This window comes from Urtica dioica, chromosome 4, assembly GCF_054948205.1.
Source record: "Urtica dioica subsp. dioica isolate 48M chromosome 4, U.dioica_male_clone48M_v1_H2, whole genome shotgun sequence".
Classification (NCBI taxonomy): domain Eukaryota; kingdom Viridiplantae; phylum Streptophyta; class Magnoliopsida; order Rosales; family Urticaceae; genus Urtica; species Urtica dioica.
Genome location: NC_142759.1, coordinates 11561392 through 11576280, shown reverse-complemented (window position 1 = coordinate 11576280; position 14889 = coordinate 11561392). Strand labels below are relative to the sequence as shown.

At 36.1% G+C, this 14889-nt stretch overlaps 2 protein-coding genes and 1 non-coding gene across 3 annotated transcripts; 2 read left to right on the top strand and 1 right to left on the bottom strand.

Annotated features, from left to right (window-relative positions):
- The first annotated feature begins 934 nt into the window (after nt 1-934).
- LOC149400429 (uncharacterized) lies at nt 935-3145 on the top strand. Its single transcript, XM_089610430.1, has 3 exons — nt 935-1038; nt 1146-2549; nt 2640-3145. Exons 1-3 carry the CDS (start codon nt 935-937, stop codon nt 3127-3129), a joined length of 1998 nt encoding a protein of 665 aa, XP_089466556.1. The 3' UTR covers nt 3130-3145.
- A 2795-nt stretch (nt 3146-5940) lies between these two features.
- On the bottom strand, nt 5941-8578 carry LOC149400428 (U11/U12 small nuclear ribonucleoprotein). Its single transcript, XM_089613103.1, has 8 exons — nt 8007-8578; nt 7463-7790; nt 7314-7397; nt 7075-7140; nt 6920-6992; nt 6446-6825; nt 6314-6354; nt 5941-6233 (listed from the first exon to the last, which is right to left on the bottom strand). The coding sequence occupies exons 1-8, from the start codon at nt 8144-8146 to the stop codon at nt 6155-6157; spliced, it is 1191 nt and encodes a 396-aa protein (XP_089469229.1). The 5' UTR covers nt 8147-8578; the 3' UTR covers nt 5941-6154.
- Nucleotides 8506-8589, top strand: TRNAL-CAA (transfer RNA leucine (anticodon CAA)). Its single transcript has one exon. It is a non-coding gene; the product is annotated as a tRNA-Leu (tRNA).
- Nucleotides 8590-14889: the final 6300 nt, after the last annotated feature.

Here is a 14889-nt window from a genome sequence, read left to right as displayed (position 1 = left end):
GATTTTCCGCTGAGTTTGAGCAAGCAATTAGGTAAGGATTTTATTTGTAATTTGATTTTATTTGAGTTTGAGCAAGCAATAGGAAGAGTCTGTTTATCATTCCCTGGTTTTTTTTTTTTTTTTTTTAATGTGATTCCCTGGTTTGATTTGTCGCTGAGTATATTGTGTGTATGATATTGTTGAATTGATATATTCTTTCACATATCCTGTTTGCAGAGCCGGATACATTTGGGAAATTTCAAGTCTTACTGCAATAAAAAAAAGAGAAGCACGATCACTTTTTTGGTAAATAATTCCCAGGGCCTCACGTGGAAAGGCAAAAGCTATGATATAATGTTAGTTATTATTTAATTAGAGGAACTAAATGCACAAGCAATTAGAATTTGTTTTAATAATTTGTATTTTATTATGTTTTTTTTGCATCTTATATATTTATTAACTTATTTTTAATTTTTTTCAGCAGTTAATTTAATGAGTTCAATTAGAAGATACAAGTCGGGTGCAGAAAAAAGAAAGGAAAAAGAGAAAAAAGAAGTTTTACATAAGAGTCAAATTGGTTCTCTCGATAAGTATTTTAAGAAAGATGTGGTTACGGATGAAACAAGAGCTGAAGTCGGGATTGAGAACGAACAAACTAGTCAAAACGAGAACGAGAACGAACAAACTAGTCAAAACGAAAACGAGAACGAGAACGAGAACGAGAACGAGAACGAGAATGTGAATGTGAATGAGAACGAGAACGAGAATGAGAATGTGAATGAGAACGAGAACGAGAACGAGAATGTGACCCCGAATGAAGAACACGATAATGAAATAGGTTCCATTTGTTTTGACGAGGATGATCCGGCGAATTGGAAGCAAATAAATCAAAGTCTTATCGATTTTCTTGTTGAAAAAGGTCCTAAAAAAAACATTGATATGAGATTTCCTAAAGATGAGTCTGATAGAAGTTTCTCTTCAAGTCATTATTTGCGAGTTTTACCGAATGGAGAGAGACAAGACAGGAGGTGGTTGGTGTATTCAGCTTCAGTCGATAAAGTTTTTTGCTTTTGCTGTAAGTTATTTGCAACGAATCGTCATAATGTAGGCCTCTTAGGTGATGGAGGTTTAAATGATTGGCATAATATTTCTGCACGACTTTATAGCCACGAGAGAAGTAAGCTACACGTTGACGCTATTGCTAATTGGGTGGATTTGGAAAAAAGGCTTAAACAGGTGTCAACCATTGATTCGAGTTTACAAGAACATATCAACAAAGAAAAGGAGCATTGGAAACAGATTCTACAAAGGATACTTGCTGTTGTAAAAAGGCTTGGGAGAAATAATTTGGCATTTCGCGGGGATAATGAAAAAATATATGAAGAGAGGAATGGGCTTTTTCTACAGATGATAGAGTTGCTTGCAGAGTTTGATCCCACGATGCAAGAACATGTTCGCCGTATCTCGAAAAGGGAAATTAATTATCATTATTTGAGCCACAAAATTCAAAATGAATTGATTCAATTGATGGCAAACGAGGTGAAACTCTCAATTGTTTCTACAATCAAAGAAGCAAAATATTTTTCGATTATACTTGATTGTACGCCGGATGTTAGCAATGAAGAACAAATGTCTCTAGTAGTGAGGTGCGTGAATATTTCCAAAAATCCAATTGTGGTTGAAGAGTTTTTTATAGAGTTCATAAAGGTAGATGACACTTCAGGGCTTGGACTCTTTAATGAACTTCTACATGTTTTGGAGGCTCTTCATCTTAATGTTGATGACATAAGAGGGCAGGGATATGATAACGGTGCTAACATGAAAGGAAAAAATAAAGGTGTACAAAGTAGAATGCTTGAAAAGAATCCTAGAGCATTTTATTCACCTTGTGCTTGTCATTCTCTAAATCTTATGCTTTGTGATATGGCTAATTGTTGTCCCAAAGTTGTGTCATTTTTCGGTGTCATACAACGAATATACACATTATTCTCAGCTTCTACGAAGAGATGGAAAGTCTTTAATGATCATGTGAAAGGTCTCACTGTCAAGCCATTGTCGGAAACACGTTGGGAAAGTCGCATTGATAGCGTTAAAGCAGTAAGATACCAAGCCCCGCAGATAAAAGAAGCTTTAATGTTTTTGGCAAATAGTAATGAAGATGCCAAGACAAAAAGTGATGCTGAGACTTTAGCCGTATACAATATCCAGAATTATGAGTTCTTGTTGGCATTAATTATTTGGCATGATCTGTTATTTGTTGTTAACAACGTGAGCAAATTTCTCCAAACTAAAGATATGCAAATGGATGTTGCCATCAAAGAATTAGAAAGTCTACTTGGCTTTTTGAAGCAATACAGGGAAATTGGATACGATCAAGCTAAATTACAAGCTACAACGATAGCAATTGAGATGGATATAGAGCCCGTGTTCATTGAAAAACGAAGAGTACAAAGGAAAAGACAATTTGATGACAACGCTAGTGACGCGCTCTCACAATCCGAGGAAGAGTCCTTTAAAATTAACTATTTTTTCTACATTGTTGATCAAGCTATATCGTCATTCCATACCAGGTTAGATTATTTAATCTTACTATTCAACACTTACTATATCAACAAATATTTTTGTTCATAATTTATTGTCATAATTATCTTTGTCAATAGGTTTGTACAGTTTCAGGATTTTGAAAAACAGTTCGGGCTTTTATTTGATTTGAAGAAATTAAAGGTCGCCGATAAACAGACTTTAAAGAGTTTCTGCGACAATCTTGCATCATCGATGGAGCATAATGAGATTTCAGATTTAGACAAGAATGATCTCTTCAAGGAATTGGAAATGTTGAGCCATAGTGTCCCGGAAGATATAAACAAAGCAATAGATGTTTTGAATTACATTAAGGACTTGGATTGCATTTATCCAAATGCGTGGATCGCTTACAGAATTATGCTAACTTTACCGGTCACGGTTGCCCATGCAGAAAGAAGCTTCTCAAAGTTAAAATTGATCAAGTCTTATCTTCGTTCAACTATGTCGCAAGAAAGATTGAGCGGTTTAGCTACTCTGTCTATTGAAAAAGATATGGTCGAGAAACTTGATTATACGAATTTGATTAGTATTTTTGCATCTAAAAGTGCTAGGCGTGTTATGTTTTGATGAATGAAAATCTTGATTATAATTTTTTGTTTTATATTTAATTTTTTATTGTTATCGAAAGGCCCCAAAATTTTTATTCGCCTAGGGCCCCGGATGAGATCGGGCCGGCCCTGGTGGCTTATGAAGCATTTCAAGAATTCAAGCAACATATGCGTGAATCCCAAAATCCAAATGAAGAAGAAGATGACGATGAAACCCAAAATCCAAATGAAGAAGAGGAGGAGGAGGAAGAAGAAGACCTACTACCACCACCATCTCAACGTCGAAGTCAAGTTCCACGACTTCGACAACGTGAACAACAAGAGGAGACACAACAACGACGAGCACGACAACAACAACATGAAAGTGCTCAACAACAACAATCACCACCTCAACAACAACCACCACGACGTCGTGATAGGTCCGTTGTGTGGACTTTCTTTGAAGAGGTGATTGCGCACGGCGAAAAAGCCGGAAAATGTCACAGTTGTGGCAAAATCTTCAGCGCTCACAACACAAGAGTCGGGACGTCGCTATTGTGGAGTCATCACAGGCACTGCCAGGGGACGCAATCTGAAGCCTCGTCAAGCCAGGTAAGTCACATCGATCTTGTAAGCTTTAGACGTGATTTAGTATAATATGTTTCCACCGATCAATCTTTTAGTCATATCGAATCTCAAGGCTTTGTTAGATTCATGAGTTCTATAATTTCAAACGTTCAAATAGTGTCTAGGAAAGCCTTGAGAACCGATATCCTAAAATGGTTTTTAGGAGAAAATGAACAAACGAAAGACACAATATCATCTGGTAGGTATAGCGTAGCCTTAACCTCGGATATATGGATTGGTCAATCAAATATGGATTTCATGAGTGTTGTAGTGCATAATATAGACGACGATTGGAACCTCAACAAACGTATCATAGCCTTTAGGAGGATAGAAGGTTCTCACACTAGTCAAAACATCTTAGACATCATAGTTAGTGTTATAGCTGAGTGGGGTTTGACCGATAGTATTATATTTGTAACTTTAGATAATGCCACAAGCAACAACGCCATCATTAGAGACTTAAAGGAGAAACTTAATGTTGACGATACCCTTTTGCATCAACAATGTACTACCCATATCATAAACTTCATAGTTCAAGCTGGAGCCGCTAGTTATGACCATTCGATCAACAAGGTTATGAATTACATTAGTTGGATAAATAGTTCAACCTCTAGAGTAGACGAGCTTAAGAGACGCCTTAGACTAAACGGTCTCCAAGAGCGCACCTTTCACCTAGATAACAAAATTAGGCAGAATTCTACCTTTCTCACGTTGACCAACTTTTTATCCGAGCATTATGTCAATGTTATTGTTTCTTACATTAACAGTGAACATAGTGATGACGCTATCACCAAATATGATATTGGGAAGGCTGAATCATTTGTTTCTTTTCTCGACGTTTTTTACAAAGAAACTTGTTATCTCTCTGCTGTTTACATTCCTACTTCTTTTCTCGGTCTTCATACTATGACCGCAATTGCTATGCATTTTGATAAATATAAAAACGAAACAATTTTTGAAGATTGTATTCAAGCAATGAGAGCCAAGTTTCTAAAATATTGGGGGGCTGGAAAGGTTCCATTACTATACGGTAATAGAGCCATTCTAGACTGCCGATGTAAAATTGGTGGTTTAAAAAAATTTCTTAAGTACATTAGAAACCATTTCGAGGACGAAGATTACGTTGCACTTGATCTCGCGAGGATTGTGCAAGCTTTTTATGATCTTTTCAGGGTATACGAGGCGAAACTCCTACCGCAATATCGAACACAAGCAAATCAATCACAGATGCAGTATCCAAGAAGACACCAATACACGAATGTCTTCGTCAACGCGCCCGCTTACAACCCATCGCCTCAACAACAAGAAGCTGGGACAAGTCAGACGAGGTCGAGCCTAGCCGACGCACGGTCCCATTCGGAGATCCAAGAGTACGATCGGAACGAGTGGGTCAAACCGGATGACGAAGCCATCGACCTATTGGTTTGGTGGAGACAGAATGCGAGAAGGTTCTCGGTCTTGTCATCTATGACGCAAGACATCCTCACCATCCATGTTTCAACCGTGTCATCTGAGGCGGCTTTTAGTAGCGCGGGCCGTATCATCGACGATTGAAGATGTAGCTTGAAACCGGAGATGGTCGAAGCATTGATGAGTGGTAAGGATTGGATTCAACATAGAAATCGAGCACAATAAACATTCATGTGCTTCGATATTCTTGACGATTTTGAAGTTGATTTCGCAAATGTAAACATCAATGGTTAGACTACCTCGTATACCTAAGGGATATCCCGGCCCTTGTCCGGGATAATTTTTCAAATAATTAACGAGGAAAAGGGTGCTCTTTTTCCTCGCCGTCGCACTTTTTTAGGGGTCAGTGAGGTTTTTTAGGAGGCTCATTTTTAAATTCACATTCTTCTTTATTCTTTTTTTCTACCCACTTAATTTAAATTCTTTTAAAACATTTTTTTTTCTTTTTTTTTTTCTTTTTTTTACGCCTAACGGGGTCCGAATCCCGTTAGACGGGAGTCCCGCTACTGTCCCGTTCATTAACGGGACGGGACTCCCGTTTGGCCAAACAACGGGAGTCCGGGCTCGGGCGGGACGGGATTAGCGGTTATTACCGCTAGTCCAGGTTTACTCACATGTTTACAATGCAAGCTAAGGGAACGAGTCAATGACCATAGATATTGTAGTTTTCACGTGGAAACTTGAATTGACAACTTGCCAACTTGTATGTACAATTGTACATACTAATTTTTGTTCTAAATACTAATGACATAAATGATAAAATAAATAAATAAATAAAAACCTTGTTACAAAGAATTGTAGACTAATTGAGCTCTTAAATGGCGTTTTGTTTCCTTAAGTTGCTACCTGTTAATGACACCAGTTTCTCATCACCGAACATTGAAAGATTTTAGGACCTCAATGTGAAAAAAAAAGACAGGAGTAAATGAAGCAAAAAAAAAAAAAATGTCGATTAGTATTGCAGCATGTCATTTAGGCCTTGCCAAGTAAGACGCCCAAGTCTCGCTGGAAGGAGGCGGCGGCTGAATCCAATGTCCCGGTATCCGGCTGAAAATATAATTATATTAAAATAATTCAAAAAAACGGAGAAAATACAAAAGAATAAAGTTAAGGTTCAGCGACCCAACCTTCCCCCCGGTCGAATATAGGCGTCCCATGCTCTTCTAACCTGCACGCAGATGATCTACCTAGTTAATATTTTCGAAACGGGGCACAAATATTTAAATAAGAAATATTTTTCTAATAAAATACAGAGACACCTCGATGAGAGTTCCTATATCCTTATTGCTGCCGTGATAGTAGTGGTACATCTCGATCGGTAGATTTCTGATTGAATCGTAAGCTCCGTTGTTATTGTTACTAAAATTATACCCTTGTTGTGTCTTCTCTGGTTCGTTCGGGACGGGTGGTTCGCTCGAAGAACCCGGGTCCATATTTTCCGTGGCCTCGTCGCTTTTGTGGTCTTCCGGGTCGGTCCCGGGGATGGTGTTGAGTGTCTTTTTCCTCGATTCCTCGGCCGTTGCGATAGCCTCCTTGGCGGCTTCTGTATCGGCTGCTGCGATCGCTTGTCGCTCCTCTTCCTCCACCGCGGCTTGAACCCTCTCGAGGAATTTGTCGTCTTCCTCGGGAAGAAAATGGCCTATATTGTGAGAAGGGACATTAACCTCAAAAACATATGGCATAAAATTGTAAACAAGAAATCACAGACAAAAGAGATTTAATAGATATTAAACCTTGTTTTTTCAACTTTTCGATCCTGATTGAACGCAGTTCTTGCAACTTCTCCACAATCAGCACCAGCTCAAGCTGCAAAATATACATTTCACTATCGATGTAAAACCTAAAGAGAGTTAGGTTAAGAGTATTTTCGAGTGTCACTGATCTGTACCTCAGACTCTAGCTTGTTCCTCTCTTCTTTTGCTTTAACCTTTGCAATCTCCTTCATCTTTTCTACCTAAATAAAACCCACAAGCCAAAACCCCAGATAAGCCAATGTGATCGCTGAAGCCTGGTATCAAATACTAAGGTTTATTCATTTTTGCGAACAAGTATTTCATCAAGTTCAGTTTCTTGTCAGCCGATGGAAACCTAAGAAAACCAGACAAATGAGTGTTCTAATTAATATACCTTGCGTTGCGCGATATACTTGGCAATTTCCCTGGCTCTCCATTCATCAGCTTCTTGATCAGCTAGTTCGAACCTTTCCCGTTCCTAAGATCATGAAAACGAGACAAGTAAGCCGATATTAGAAATACAAGGGACTGAAAACAGCAAACCTTTGCGAGAGTGTCTGCAACGCGCCGTCTCTTCCTTTTCCTCCACAGCTTGTTCCGCTTCGACTTCCTCATCTTATTCGATAATCGGATCACCGCAGATTTTTCTTCCCACGGACACATTTCGTCTGTTACAACCTTGAATGGCTCGACCAGAAACCTCAACTTGGACATCAAAGAGTTGGCAGAGTTCACTGAAACCGGGACTTGCGATTCCATACTAACCCCTCTATCTTCCAAGACCTTAATGAACCCTCTAATGTTGTCTTCCTCTTCTTCTACAGACCCTTTACAGTCATTGATCACGATCAACGTCTCAAGTTCTCTCTTCCTATCCAGAACAAAACAACAACAAATCCATGACAAGAGTAAAAACCCTAAGTCCATATTCGTTCCTAACTAACATCGTATCTTTAGGAATCCTTCGAAAAAAGAGATCATTCTCAGAATAATGGAACAGAAATATAAAACACGCCACTTTTAGAGCAAAAACCCTAACGCAGGCCAACAATGATATCCAGTAATACGATTGTAACAATAATCGTACATTGCTTTGGCGAGAGCGAGCGAGTCCTGCAAATCCTTGAGTCGAGCGCCGACATTCTCAGCAGTCCAAAAGGCGCTTGAAATCGGCGGGTTCGGTGGGACCATAGAGAACCACGGAGGTTGAAACTGACTCGAATTCATCTGCGAACAAACTAAAAGACACACCAAAACGAACAAACCTCGGTTCGACTGGCCGAAGGTGTCCGATTCCGCGGAAGAAAGGGTAAATCGGAGAGAGCGAAGCCAGGAATTCCAGAGCTCTCAATCTTCCACTCGTCTCTATCGTTTTGAAAGGCTTTTTGATAGTAGAGAATGAATGTGTGCTGAGTTTTGGCGGTCTGTAAATCAAAGTCTGCGTTTTTCTGACGGAAGTTTAGAGAGGAGAGCGGGAAGCTGCGGACTAAATAAAAGAGGACGAAAGTTGCAATAACGGGGAGGAACGAACTCGATAAGTAAAATAAATTATATATGAACATATTGAAACACTTTTCGGTAATCAAGTCAGGATGGCCGAGTGGTCTAAGGCGCCAGACTCAAGTTCTGGTCTTCGAAAGAGGGCGTGGGTTCAAATCCCACTTCTGACATTACAGGCTTAGCCTTTTATTTTCTGTATAAGAAACGGTTTTGCTTTTTTTTTTTTTTTTTTTTCTTTTCTTTCAAGATAATGTAAATTTTAGGGCTTTTTAAACCTATATTAAAAAGGGTAGTGTAGCAAAATAGCCAAAATGAAACTATGAATTTTGTTTTTAGTTCATGTTTCACAACTTTTAGGGAAATAGCCAACAGGTTTACGTGTCAATAATTAAGGTCTGATTTACCCTTATTTATTAACAAATTCGTAATTTTCTCTCTCCTATTTTTTTCATACATTTTTTTTTTTACATAAAAACTTCAAAAAACCATATCTATCTCATATGAACTCGAAATTAAGTGATTCCAAATCCTACGGATTCGTGACGTCGAGATCTTAAAAAATAGATCCATTGTGTTTGATGAAAAATCATGTTTAATACCATAGATATAGAAATAACTTGAAATTTTTGAAATTATCAAAAAAATAAATGGAAACGTAACTATGATGCATTAAACATAATTTTTCATCAAACACAATGGGTCTACTTTTGAAGATCTCGACGCCACGAATTTGTAGGATCTGAAATCACTCAATTTCGAGTTCGTATGAGAAAGATACGAATTTTTGAAGTTTTGATGAAAAAAAAATTATTTAAAAAAAATAGTAGAGAGAAAGTAACGAATTTGTTAATAAATAAAGGCAAATAAGACCTTAATTATTGCCACATAAATCATTTGGCTATTTCCCTAAAAATTGTCAAACATATGCTAGATCTAAAATTACATGTTTAAAGTGGCCTAGTTAGTTACAAATCTCTATTAAAAATAAATTAGATAAAACAGCTTATTTTTTTTAAAAAATTGTCTTAAAATTTGAAGCTTTTTTTAGACCATTTTCTCCATCTCAACTACAGGTAATGCCATACTAAATAAAGATCAACTACATAAAAATATTTTACATAAATTCATCTGTAAATATTTTTCTCACCAAAATAAACATCTAAAGTTCATTAAAATGTATTTTAATTATTTAATTCTAATAAGTTGGGCTTGTATATATATAAAGGTCTTATTTGCGTTGTTATAACTTGTTTTGATTTTCGTTTCTTTTCTTTTATAATTCTAAGTTCTTTTTATATATTTTTAAAATGCTCGTGGTTGGACTTTTCTTTTGCAGATGGACATCTGTCTCGGTCTCGGTCGTGTGTATATGTTTACGCGACGACACGTGGATAGGGTTTCAGCCTTGATCAAAGCAAGCATGGTGCTGATTCACTGCCTGGTTATATTGCTGGAGACACAACTTTTAATTTTATGTATAAGAAACAGTTTAGCTTTTTTTCCTTTTGAATATAATGTAAATTTTAGGGCTTTTTAAACTTATATTAAAAATAAATTAGATAAAACAGCTTATTTTTTTAAAAAAATTGTCTTAAAATTTGAAGCCTTTTTTAGACCATTTTCTCTATCTCAATTACAGGTAATGCCATACTAAATAAAGATCAACTACAGAAAAATATTTTACATAAATTCATCTGCAAATATTTTTCTCACCAAAATAAACATCTAAAGTTCATTAAAATGTCTTTGAATGATTTAATTCTAATAAGTTGGGCTTGTATATATATAAAGGTCTTATTTGCGCTTTTATAACTTGTTTTGATTTTCGTTTCTTTTCTTTTATAATTCTAAGTTCGTTTTATATATTTTCAAATGCTCGTGGCTGGACTTTTCTTTTGCATATGGACGTCGGTCTCGGTCTCGGTCGTGTGTATATGTTTATGCGACGACACGTGACAAGGTTTCAGCCTTGATCAAAGCAAGCATGGTGCTGATTCACTGCCTAGTAATATTGCTGGAGGTCTTCATGCCACTCTTCGTCGAGTCCAAGGAGTTGACTCTCCGTCTTGGGTGGCTTGGCGTTTTTTTGACGAGCACATAAATTTGTGGAAGACTTTTATACTCTTGAGTTCTTAGTCAAATTTATATCTAATCATCATTGGGTTTATTAGTTTTTAATTTTCTGTATAAGAAACAGTTTAGCTTTTTTTTTCCTTTTGAAGATAATGTAAATTTTAGGGATTTTTAAACCTATATTAAAATAAATTAGATAAAACAGCTTATTTTTTTTTAAAAAAAATTGCCTTAAAATTTGAAGCCCTTTTAAGACCATTTTCTCCATCTCAATTACAGGTAATGCCATACTAAATAAAGATCAACTACAAAAAAATATTTTACATAAATTCATCTGTAAATATTTTTCTCACCAAAATAAACATCTAAAGTTCATTAAAATGTCTTTTAATTATTTAATTCTAATAAGTTGGGCTTGTATATATATAAAGGTCTTATTTGCGCTTTTATAACTTGTTTTGATTTTCGTTTCTTTTCTTTTATAATTCTAAGTTTTTTTTTATATATTTTCAAAATGCTCGTGGTTGGACTTTTCTTTTGCAGATGGACGTCCGTCTCGGTCTCGGTCGTGTGTATATGTTTATGCGACGACACGTGGCTAGGGTTTCAGCCTTGATCAAAGCAAGCATGGTGCTGATTCACTGCCTGGTTATATTGCTGGAGGTCTTCATGCCACTCCTCGTCGAGTCCAAGGAGTTGACTCTTCGTCTTGGGTGGCTTGGCGTTTTTTTGACGAGCACATAAATTTGTGGAAGACTTTTATTCTCTTGAGTTCTTAGTCAAATTTATATTTAATCAGCATTGGGTTTATTAGTTAGTAGTGTTAACCAAAATACGATATAGATAGTTGTACAACAACATCGAAATTAGTCACGAACAATATATATGAAAAAATCATAAAACTTAAACTAAAGTGTAGAAAATAATAAAATTTAATGTTCAAAAGCGTAGGGGACATATGCCCCCAAAGTCTGTAGCTAGTTCTGCATGAGTAGTAATTTAACAGTTATAGTAGTACATTTCAACATGAGTTTAAAAAAATTGCTAGCTATAATTTCAAACTTCAAAATACAAGTGTTTGTTAAGAAGAGAGAGAGAGAAAGAGAGAGAGAGAGAGAGAGAGAGAGAGAGAGAGAGAGAGAGAGAGAGCAAAATGCTCTCTTAGGAGACTATGAATCGATCTCAAGTGTTACAAAGCGAGGACTTAAGCTTATATACATTCTTTAAATCCTTCACACCTCAGTTACACATCAACTGCTTATTACACATAAAGTGAATGAATGTACATTCATCAACATAGTCATCCAATACATATCTAACACAACCCCTCAAGCGAAACTACAGTTCCTTCATATTGAAGTAAGCTTGAAAACGAGCCTTCAACATCTTCGAGATTTCATAGCGCTGTAAGCTTGTTGTAAAGATCATGAAAGCATGGAATTAAGAGTGCATGTGTCAATATATATGTTGTTTGGTGAACAAACCTTATCTCCAGTTCCTTTGCAATTACTATATCTCGAACAAAGTGTACATCGATCTCCACGTGCTTGATCGTGGCATGAAATACATGATTTTCTGCGAGAGATGTTGCACCTATGTTGTCACACCACAACACTACAGGTCATTGCACTTGAATGCCAAGTTCTCGAAGCAGATTTTGCAGCCAAGTTAACTCATAAGCAGCTTCTGCAACTGCTTTGTACTTAGCTTCTCAACTCGAGCGTGCCACCAATTTTTTCTTTTTTAAAACACCAATTCACCAAGGAATACACAATATCCATTTGTGGACATGCGATCATCTATCGAGCTCGAGATTCAATGAACACATGAGAAACACACAAAATTAACATGGAGAACGAGATTCCTCTGTAGAGTGTGTCTTTCAGATATCATATAATTTTATAACATGCACTCCAATGCTCAGTGGTTGGAGTTTGTAGAAATTGACTTAGCTTATTCACTAGAAAAACTATGTCAGGCCGCGTCAAAGTCATATACTGCAATGCTCCGATCTTGCTTCTATATAATTGAGGATTCTCGGGTAACACACCCCTTCACTCAAGAGTTTTTTACACGGACACATAGGTGACGAACTTGGCTTTGCTGTTATCATGTCGGTCTTAGTCAACAAATCAACAGTGTACTTGCATTGAGTGAGATGATAACTTGAGCCTCGCTTAGTTGCTTCAAAGCCAAGGAACATGTTGACCTGACCAAGATCCTTGAGTGCAAAACAACTATTCAGCGCAGTGACAATAGAATACCTGAAGATTCAATTCGCCTGGACGTGAAGTGAGATTGATTACCATAGATTCGTACTATCGGCCAACACATGCTAAGATGTATATAATCAATCCTTCATTAGAGATCATAGATCCAGAGGTATTGTGAATGTTTGCGAAGTTCTTCATCTCGAGGATGAACTATTCAATTGAAGAGTTTCCTTTCTTTGTAGTCTAAAGTGGAAGACAAAGCTGAAGAAGTTTGGCCTTATATTGAGTGGAATTCAACTTCTCAATCACATTTCATACCTCGAATGAACTCGTAGCGAATACAGCTTTGAAACTCTGGGTTCAGCTGCCACACAAGCGGATCTGCACGTATATTAATGAATTGTGATGGTGCTGAAACAGTTATGAGCAAGATCCAAAGCCGTGACAGGGGATGACTTCAGATCTCCACAACACGTAGCTTTTTCGATCGGGATGCAGAGACTGAGGATTGAGATGCGGAGATAAGTTTGGAGCACTTTGAAACAACGACGAGCTTTCATTGATGGAATAGCTTGAGTTTGATCTAAGAATAAGAATAGAGCTATGGCTCTGATACCATGTAATAAAGAGAAGAGAGAGAGAAGAAGCGCTATTTTAGGAGACTTTAAATTGATCTCAAGTGTTACCTAGTGAGGACGTTATGTTATATACATTGCTTAAGTCCTTTACATGTAAGAGTGAGTGATTGTACAATCATCAACACATTTATTAAGTACATATCTTACATTTCTCTTCCATAATTTCATACCACATTAAGTAATTATATGTTAAACTAATATTGCGGCTACTTTAATATGATATTTGATATTTTGAAGCCATTACAAGTATTATTTCACCGGTTTAAACATAACACTATTTTTTTAAAATGTGGGCGGAACCACATAAACTTTTATCTATAACCCTCGCTTATGGCGGAGGAATACCCGTGGTTACATAACACTAATTAATGAAACAAACAAATTAAAATATCGTGTTGTTGGGTTTCATTTGTATCTAAAGGTTATGATTACTTAATAATCAATATGGATTATATGCCCCACCGTCCTTCATATGAACCCATCTAAATGAGACTTTGACACAAATATTACTAAACTCATGTTATTTTACCAAAATGATTTAAAACTCAAAATTTGATAGTTTTATTACTGAATGAATTTTGCAAAGTTTTTAATATCATTCATAATTTCATGACCATTTTGTCGTGAAATCCAAATTTTTGTGATAATTTGGTCATATACTTATGTATTTTGTGAATGATTTTAAAATTTTATAGCATATCGATCATGAAACGAGAAAACGGTCGTGAAACTTATTTTTGTGAAATTTGAAGTCTTGGTTGATTTTAGTAAAGTGACATAAATTTAGTAATATTTGTGTCAAAATCCCAAGTACAAAATCAGAATTTTTTATTATAAATTATAATGCGTTATAGTTTGCTAATTTTTTTTCTCATCGAATATTTTAATAAATATTGTTTAAATAAATCATCACTTTTTCATAAATATTAAATAAATAAGTTAGTTGTGTTATCACGCAATGATTTTTTTTATGGAAAAACTCAATTCCTAAACTCAATCAAAGGCAATCTATATTGTTAATTATAGGTGTTTTACGAAAAGAATATGTGTTGCGTTCAAAGTTTTTCCCATTTGTGTATTTATTGCACGTATAATTTGAAGCTTGTTTTTGAAATTTAAATCGATTAAATCAACCAGGAATCCATGGTCGAATTGAATTCCATTATATCTAAATTTATTACACATGAATTAGTGCGTATATATTTACTTCCATATTTATATGCAAAATTTTCCTTTCTAAAAATAAGAAAAGAAACTACCAAATCAATCAACCCTTTCATTCCACTACGGTCAAAGAAACCGTTGTGAATCATAAAAATGACAGCTATTTACATGCCATAACTTTTGTTGGCATTCGTCATTGCCATTTCTTGAAACTCAATCATTATCAATGTGCCCATAATCAAAACACAGGTGTGACAACAATAATTTTGATACAAAAAAATATCGGTGACATTAACATTCAAAAGTATTTATGCGTATCATTAATGGTACAACATTCCAATTTCTTACAAAGTGTATAGAAATACTCATCGGTCATAAACTC

What these genes read in the sequence shown, in the direction of transcription:
- LOC149400429 (XM_089610430.1), top strand. Translation starts at nt 935, where the DNA reads ATGAGTCTGATAGAAGTTTCTCTTCAAGTCATTATTTGCGAGTTTTAC. An exon ending in ATTCAGCTTCAGTCGATAAA is followed by an intron (nt 1,039 to 1,145) that starts GTTTTTTGCTTT and finishes ACGACTTTATAG; the next exon opens with CCACGAGAGAAGTAAGCTAC. An exon ending in ATATCGTCATTCCATACCAG is followed by an intron (nt 2,550 to 2,639) that starts GTTAGATTATTT and finishes CTTTGTCAATAG; the next exon opens with GTTTGTACAGTTTCAGGATT.
- LOC149400428 (XM_089613103.1), bottom strand. Translation starts at nt 8,146, where the DNA reads ATGAATTCGAGTCAGTTTCAACCTCCGTGGTTCTCTATGGTCCCACCG. An exon ending in AGTATATCGCGCAACGCAAG is followed by an intron (nt 7,141 to 7,313) that starts GTATATTAATTA and finishes GGTTTTATTTAG; the next exon opens with GTAGAAAAGATGAAGGAGAT. An exon ending in CGAAAAGTTGAAAAAACAAG is followed by an intron (nt 6,826 to 6,919) that starts GTTTAATATCTA and finishes CTCACAATATAG; the next exon opens with GCCATTTTCTTCCCGAGGAA.